Here is a 7,721-nt window from a genome sequence, read left to right on the forward strand (position 1 = left end):
GGGGGGCGGCATCCGGTGCGGCGGCGGCGGCGGCGGGGGGTGAGTGGGTGCAGGGCAGCCATGACGGCGCACAGCTTCGCGCTGCCCATCGTCCTCTTCTCCGCCTTCTGGGGCCTGGTGGGGGTCGCCGCCCCCTGGTTCGTGCCCAAGGGGCCCAACCGCGGGTGAGTGAGGGGCTCGGAGTGATACCGGGGGCGGGGGGGGCGGAGCGTGGCGGGACCGGGCCTCGCCGTCCTGACGCCGGTGTCTCCGCAGGGTGATCATCACGATGCTGGTCACCACCGCCGTGTGCTGCTACCTCTTGTGAGTACCGCGAACCGGGCCCTGAGACCCCCTCCGTGGCTTCACCGGTCCCGGTGGCTGCCGCCCGGCCTCCTGCCGGCGGATGAACGGGCAGCCCCGGGGCTCCGGCCCGTCTCCTTCCCGGGAGCAGCAGCATCCCGGGATCGTGGTGCCTGCCCGCCGGGGGCTGACGGTGGGTCGGGTCCCTTTGCAGCTGGCTCATCGCCATCCTGGCCCAGGCCAACCCCCTCTTCGGGCCGCAGCTGAAGAACGAGACCATCTGGTATGTGCGGTTCCTCTGGGAGTGAGCAGCCCCCGGAGCCTGAGGAGAGACCCCCCCGACCCGTCACCGTGAGTGGGCAGGGGGCTGGGGGGGCACGCGTGGCCCCACTGGGCTGCCTGCGTCTGGCTGGGGAGGGGGCTGCAGCCTGGGTCGTGTTGGGGGGGAGACGCGTTGGCTTCTGTGCCCTGTGGCAGGGCTGAGATTTCACTGAATTTTTTCACTGAATTTCACCGAATTTTAGAGTTGGAAGGGACCATAGAGATCATCTAGTCCAACTCCCCTGCTGAAGCAGGATTGCCTAGAGCTAGAGCATGTTACTCAGGAGCATCCAGGCGGGTCTTGAAAATCTCCAAGGAAGGGGACTCCACACCCTCCCTGGGCAGCCTGTTCCAGGGCTCTGCCACCCTCACCGTGAAGAAGTTTCTCCTCATATTTGAGTGGAACCTCTTATGTTCCAACTTGTGCCCGTTGCCCCTCGTCCTCTCACTGGGAACCACTGAAAAGAGTCTGGCTCCCTCCTCCTTCAACCCTCCCTTGAGATCCTTGTAGGCATTGAGAAGGTCCTGAGGTGGAGCTGCTGCCCCTGCGCTGGGCCTGAGCAAACCAGGTGTTCCCCTGGAGCCTGTGGTTCCCTGGACTTGTCGGGGCTCCCTTATGGGTGCAGTTTGGCGCTGATTTCTCTTTTCTCTGTCCCCCAGCTCCTGCTGCTGTTCCAGCCTCTAACCCTCCCGTACCAGGCAGCCCCCAGAGGTGCTGGGACAGAGGCTGGCCCCGCTGCCCCAGCACACCCCGAGCACTGCAACCTGGAGCCGTGATGGCCGGGCCCCCGAGCACGGCAGGCAGTAGCCCTGCCTGGGACGAGGGTCTGGTAATCCCAGCCCTAGGAGCAGCCATGCTGCCAGGGGGACATCCCCTCAGCTGGCCAGGGGCTGCAGTCGCTGGCAGTGAGCACTGTCCTGAGAGAGATCTGTGTGTAGTGCCAGCGGGTCCTGTCCCTGCAGTGCTCCCCCTGCTCCCTCCCGTGCACTTGAGCCCCAGCCCCCCCGAGCAAAACCTCTGCTTGTAGCCCAAGCTGCCCAACTAATTACTGAGTCCCTGGTCATTTCGGGCACTGGCTGTTCCTCTGCATGAGAAGGCAGGAGCCCCTGGCATCCTCAGCCCCCTGCGGTGAGGGTGGTCCTTGCTGAGACAGATTCTGGCTGTGAATGTGAGAAGGGAGGGCTGACCCTGGAAGGAGCACACAGCCCCACCGTGGGTGTGATGAGGGGGGTGCTGGGGTACAGGGCAGGGGGTTCTGCCACTTGGCAGCCTGCTGGAGGGGGCTGAAGTGGTGCTGTGTCTCCCACCTCAGCAGTGAGGGTGCTGCAGTCGTGTCTGTACCACTCCTATCCCTGTCCATGTTCTGAGAAGAACTGAGTAGGGCATTGTGTTTTAGGTTTCCCCGTATTTATCAGATAATTTATTTGTATTTATTTATTTGTCTGTGTTTGTTGAATTTGTGTGGTGGAAATAAATCCTTTTTCTAGTAAGTGATGCTGGAGGCAGAGTCACTTGCTGCTGTGAGGCTGAGGAACAGTCTTGGCTTAATTTGGACTTCTTCCCTTTCCCCTAAGCCTGCTGTTGCACCATGAGAACAAGGCTGGGCTCCTCAGCTGTTGAGCAGGAGGGTGGCAGCACACTGGTGCATGGAAAGTTTTATCCTTGGTGCCACCTGCGCGCTCATCCTGTGGGACCGGGGTCATGGGCAGGGACCAGCACCTGCTGGAGGGAGAACTGGGGTCCTGTCCAGCCTCCAGTGGCAGCTGTGCTGGGGCCACGGCCACGCAGGAGCTGGAGAAGCTTAGTGGCCTCTTTCCAAGGTTGGGGTGGGGAATTAGGTAAAAAGCAGGGAGCAACCTCTTCCAGGGGCTCTGGGTGGGCAGGCTGGACTTCATTGTCTTAGGAGGAGAGCAGCAGAGGATGCTGTCTCTAAAGATCACAACAGTTCAGTTTGGATTAGAGCTCCCCTCACCACTGCCAGCTCTGGAGGTGGGCTCAGCTGTCCTTGTTTGCTGGACGTGTGTACCCAAGCTCACCAGTGCTGTGTCTGTGAGCACCTTTAGCTGGGAGCAGTCACAGAATCCCAGAATGACATGGGGTTGGAAGGGACCTCTGGAGATCATCTCCTCCAACCCCCTGCCAGAGCAGGGCCACCCAGAGCAGGTCCCACAGGAACGTGTCCAGGTTTGAATGTCTCCAGAGAAGGAGACTCCACCACCTCCCTGGGCAGCCTCTGCCAGGGCTCTGCCGCCCCCAAAGGAAATAAGTTCCCCCTCATGTTTAGGTGGAACTTCTTATATTCAAGTTTGTGCCTGTTCCCTCTTGTCCTGTCCCTGGGCACCACTGAAAAAAGCCTGGCCCCATCCTCCTGACACCCACCCTTCAAGTATTTATAGGCATTGATCAGATCCCCCCTCAGCCTTCTCTTCTCCAGACTAAAAAGCCCCAAGTCCCTCAGCCTTTCCTCATCAGAGGGATGCTCCAGGCCCCTCATCACCTCTGTAGCCTCTGCTGTCCCCTCTCCAGCAGTTCCCTGTCCTTCTGGAACTGGGGAGCCCAGAACTGGTCCCAGTGCTCCAGCTGGGGCCTCCCCAGGGCAGAGCAGAGGGGCAGGATGACCTCCCTCCACCTGCTGCTCACACGCTTCCTGGTGCACCCCAGGAATCACAGAGAACATCTGCTGGTAAGAAAGCAACTCCATCGTCCCACCGTGGTGGCACGAAGCAGAGCTGTGCAGTTGGGTCACGCTGCCAGCCCAGAGCTGTCACTGCTGGGGAGGCGTTTGGTAGAAAACCAGAGCAGGGCTGGGTGGCTCGAGGGGTTGGTTTGTTTATTGCTACAGTGCACCCCAGGAATCACAGAGAACATCTGCTGGTAAGAAAGCAACTCCATCGTCCCACCGTGGTGGCACGAAGCAGAGCTGTGCAGTTGGGTCACGCTGCCAGCCCAGAGCTGTCACTGCTGGGGAGGCGTTTGGTAGAAAACCAGAGCAGGGCTGGGTGGCTCGAGGGGTTGGTTTGTTTATACCCCCAGGAACGGCAACAGCCAAGTTCAAGTAAAAAGTGACAAACTCCGTTGTGTCACCAGGGGCTCCAGCCCCGGGGAGGAAGGCTCATACCTGTGCGCAGAGCCACAGCCCAGGGCTGCCCCGGGACAGGGAGCTGGGCTGGAGTGAGGTGGTGTCCCCATGGGCAGGTCCAGCCTGCGCTCCTGGGGAAGAGAACCACTGGTCCTGGCACTAGTGCCTGATTAACCCCTGGGACATCACAGGGCAGCTGTGCCCAGGAGGGAATGTATGTAAGGAAATGCAGCCCACTTTGGTGGTGCTTTAGGTACCAGTCCCTGAGCCCGGGGAGGATTGTCCTGGGATGGGAAGACACGGCAAAGAGCAGGACACCTTGGAAGGAATGCTCTGAGAGGGGCTGGGCTGGGCAGAGCTGCCCAGTCACACTTGTGGCTCACCTGGTTCCTGCAGGAACTTTGCTGGTGACTGCTCTTCTCCAGCCTGTGGGTTTGTAAGGGACTGCAGAAAGGCCACCTCAGGTGGTGACCTAGTGCACCTCACCAGCCTGCTCTGCAAACTGGTGGCTGAGTCATGGGGTGGCCTGGTGCTTCAGGCCACAGCCCTGGGTTGGCCACCTTGGCAATAGCATTCTGCTTATCTGAGGGACCTGCCAGGGCTGCAGCCTTGAGCCCGCTGGCAGCAGAGGACTTTGCTCTGCACCATGTGGCGAGGCGAAGGCCAGAGGCCAAGGAATGTAAAGATTAGGAGCGGGGTGAGGTGGAGAGGAAAGCTCTGGTGGCTGTAGCTGCCTCAGCCCACAGATTCTGGTTCCGACGTGCAGACGATGGAGTGCGGGGTTGAGATGGTCTTCAAGAAAGAGTCCAAGCCCTGGGGGCCCAGGCTGTCAGCCAGTCCTGGTTCTGCTGGTGCATTGGGGTGGCGGGTACCACGGTTGTCACGGCCCGTGTCCCTGCCCTGGTGGCACCACCACCTTGTCCAGCCAGAGCAGGGGGAGCTGAGCCGGGCGCAGCTGCCGGCGGTGGATGCGGCGCAGCCGCAGGAGGTAGAGGACTATGGCCAGAGCTACCACCAGGATGCAGGCGAAGAAGAGATAGTGGTTGTAGACAAAAGAGAGGCGCAGCCAGGAGCCGTGTGCTTGCCGGATGCCCTCCTGCCGGAGATCCCTGCGGAGAGGAGTCGGGGTTGGAGGGAGGTGCCGTGGGATGCTCCTGTCCCCAGGAGCCCTCACCCGTGGCAGTGACTCCTGCTCTTCCCCAAACACCCTCCCCTGAGCGACACTGTTGGGGCCAACGGTACCTGAGTGGCAGAAACCGTGTCTTGTAGAGGATGGCCCCCAGCGTCCACTGCACCTCCCGGTCGTACACCAGCTGGGCCGTGCGCAGGCTGGGATACTCCGGGGGGAAGCGGAAGCCCTGGTGAAGGACTTGGTACATCCAGGCTGATTTGAAGCACTGATACCTGCGGGAACAGCACACGGGAGCATCAACCCGATGCACGGTCCCTCACCCCGGCAAAAGCCCCCCCCCAGGAGGTGCAGCCATGGCACCCCCCGGCAGAGCCGCTCACTTCAGACGGTGCAGGTCAGCGTGTGCCGAGTAGAGGCCGCCGCGGAAGCGCTGGGTCAGCACCTCCCAGCGCTGGCTGCAGTACTCCTGGGGAACGGAGACGCGGGGGCTCAGAGCCAAGAAACGGCCCTTGCTCCCCCCAGCCCCAGCACGGCCAGTCCCCGGGCTCGGGGCCAGGGCAGCACCCACCTGGGCGGCGGAGGTGAAGGTGGGGGCACTGTAGCGGCCCCCCAGGCGCAGCACGTCCTCCGTGCAGTAGAAAAACTCCGAGAAGCCGTAAAACTCGCTGTTGCTGAAGTCGATGGGGGCTTTGTAGGCCCCCAGCAGGGAGGGCTGGCTGCTGTTGGACCCGGCCAGGAGGGGCTGCAGCTGCTCTGCGCAGGCCGGCCAGTCCCCTCGCCCCCGCACGTACAGCGTCTGGCCGCCCCTGGCCACCGTGTCCTCCAGCCCCACGGGCAGGCAGGGGTCCAGGAAGGGTGTCTTGGGGCTCAGCCCTGTCCGCTGCCTGTGCAAGCTGGAAAACAGGCCAGGAAGGAAAGGCGATGGCATGGGGGTTCTTCTCCCACCCCCAAAAGCCCGGCCTAGCGCTGCCCTGCATCTGGGTGTCCCCTGCGTCAGACCAGGCTGTCCCCCTTGTACCCCACGGTGCTGAGCCCACCCCGCCACCTCCTGCTGAAGCCAGTCTGGAGAGATCTGTCAGGGTGACCCGCAGCCATGCGCCCCGAGCCCCCGCAGGGCGCGATAAGGCAGAGCCAGCCCACCCAGCTTGTGGGGATCCGCATCCCTGCACAGCCCCCGGGGAGCCAGAGGCAGGGTTTGCTCCTGGCACAGGAGTACCTGGGCACCACCGAGCCCCTCCGCCTCTGGCGACAGCTCCGTGTAGCGCTCTGGGAAGGGAAGGAGAGACAGGAGACAGAGAGCTTGAGGCGGGAATGCAGTGGAAGGATGTGCTGAGTGAATCGGTGCTGGAGATGGAGGGAAAGTCAAAGCAAGAAAAGCCAAAAGTCATCAGAGGGGCCTCCCTACAGCCTGCCGTGAGGGAAGGAGGAGGAAGGCAGGGAGCTGTGGCACTGATAACACTTGCCAGGCTTGCAGGAGGGCAGTGCCCGTGGACTGTGTGCCAACCCTGGCGTCTACTGCTGCCAGCGTGGCTGCAGGAGCCGTTATGACCACAGGTGGCTCTTGGGGCAAACTTAATGGGGAGAAGGTGGCATGAAAGACCCAGCACCCCGTTCCGTGATGCCCCAGCAGGGGCACGGCCCGGCGAGGCAGCAGTACCGGTTGTGCACATGGGTCTGGTTCAGCACAAGATCCTCGTAGCGCTGCCGGGCAAAATTGCCCCCAAAGCCCAGAAAAGTGTTGACGTAGACGCGGTACATGTGGCCAGTGTGCTGCACGTCACAGCCCAGGTTGAATTCTGCCAGCAAGTTCTTAGCAGCCTCCTCCTGGGGATGCAGAGGGGTCCGCAATCAGCAGCTCCCCAGAGAAGTCAGGGGCTGCTCTGGGGGCCGACCGGCCAGATACACACCTGCTGGGGGGAGGAGAAGGCTCCAGCGTCGGGTACCTCGTAGGCGATTTGCAGGGAGGCGCCCCCCATGTCTAGGATCCCAACTGTTCGTTTCCGAACCAGGGACTCCCTCTGGTCCCCCAGCGCCACGGTGACCACCGCGTCCTCCTCTGCAACCCACAGCAGTGTGTCGGTGAGGGGCAGGGCCCGGGGCAGCATCTCCTCCCTTCCACTGCTACCCCCAGAGCAGCTTCATGGGGCTCCTCGACCCCCGCAAGCAGCCCCCAGGGACCACCTGCAGGGCATCGGGTCCTGGCACTTGGGCCTGGCTGCCCCCCCAGCTTTGTAGGTTCCCCCAGAGCATCCACTGCTGGAAGCCACTACAGAAACACTATTACAAACCCTCTCTCCCTGGTTCTTCTCCCAAAATGCTCCCCTGGGATGTACCCCTCACACAGAGATTTGTTCCTGGGACTGGGGCAGGTGCCCCTCCAGGTCCCAGGTGCAGGAGAGTCTCACACACGTGGCACTGCCTGGCCAGAGGGGCAGATGGAGCCCGCTCCAGAGCTTGCTCCTAGTCCCAGTGCCGGGGCTGGCTCCAGCAGGGCTCTGCCCACACCCTCCGACCTGCCGTGCGAGCGCTCGGACTCACCATCCTCGTGATCAAACCGGCCCAGGACAAAGTTGATGCCGATCCAAGCGTAGACACCTGCACGAGACAGAGAGAGTCACCACAGCGACAGGCTAAAGGGAGCCCAGCAGTGCCCCGCGGCACCTCCTACCTTCCTGCTTCCCAGAGATCACTTCTGCGTGGGATTTGGAGAAGAGGAAATCAAACTCCAGGGGCACGTTTCTCACCAAGTCCTCCAGGATTGCAGCTTGCTGCCTGTGGGAGAGGGACCCACGCTGGGGCTCCTTCCCCAGGGACGCTCCTTTGCGGGAGCGCAAAAGAGAAGCAGAAACCCCACTGCGATACACCCCCCGAGCCCCACTGCCATACACCCCCTGTCCTGCCCCCCC

At 62.2% G+C, this 7,721-nt stretch overlaps 2 protein-coding genes across 2 annotated transcripts in view; one reads left to right on the top strand and one right to left on the bottom strand.

Annotated features, from left to right (window-relative positions):
* Positions 1-12: 12 nt before the first annotated feature.
* LOC106897477 (V-type proton ATPase subunit e 2) lies at positions 13-2,128 on the top strand. The gene is made up of 4 exons (XM_014958110.1): positions 13-164; positions 256-303; positions 497-633; positions 1,264-2,128. Exons 1-3 carry the CDS (start codon positions 61-63, stop codon positions 588-590), a joined length of 246 nt encoding a protein of 81 aa, XP_014813596.1. The 5' UTR covers positions 13-60; the 3' UTR covers positions 591-633; positions 1,264-2,128.
* Positions 2,129-3,608: 1,480 nt separating this feature from the next.
* The window catches only part of ENTPD7 (ectonucleoside triphosphate diphosphohydrolase 7), a gene marked incomplete at its 5' end in the record, with an annotated part of 5,799 nt that continues 1,686 nt past the window's right edge, over positions 3,609-7,721 (bottom strand). Inside the window, 8 exons of the mRNA XM_014957389.1 lie at positions 3,609-4,792; positions 4,926-5,087; positions 5,196-5,281; positions 5,384-5,708; positions 6,473-6,639; positions 6,723-6,871; positions 7,354-7,410; positions 7,484-7,587. Of these exons, the coding sequence (XP_014812875.1) occupies positions 4,564-4,792; positions 4,926-5,087; positions 5,196-5,281; positions 5,384-5,708; positions 6,473-6,639; positions 6,723-6,871; positions 7,354-7,410; positions 7,484-7,587 (1,279 nt within the window). The remainder of the gene's footprint in view (positions 4,793-4,925; positions 5,088-5,195; positions 5,282-5,383; positions 5,709-6,472; positions 6,640-6,722; positions 6,872-7,353; positions 7,411-7,483; positions 7,588-7,721) is intronic.

The sequence above is a fragment of the Calidris pugnax genome, unplaced genomic scaffold, assembly GCF_001431845.1.
Source record: "Calidris pugnax isolate Ruff unplaced genomic scaffold, ASM143184v1 scaffold4, whole genome shotgun sequence".
NCBI lineage: Eukaryota > Metazoa > Chordata > Aves > Charadriiformes > Scolopacidae > Calidris > Calidris pugnax.

Excerpts from the sequence above, each read along its gene's own strand:
- LOC106897477 (XM_014958110.1), top strand. The coding sequence starts at position 61 with ATGACGGCGCACAGCTTCGCGCTGCCCATCGTCCTCTTCTCCGCCTTC. Across the intron at positions 165-255 it reads CCCAAGGGGCCCAACCGCGG|GGTGATCATCACGATGCTGG; the intron begins GTGAGTGAGGGG and ends GTGTCTCCGCAG. Across the intron at positions 304-496 it reads GCCGTGTGCTGCTACCTCTT|CTGGCTCATCGCCATCCTGG; the intron begins GTGAGTACCGCG and ends GTCCCTTTGCAG.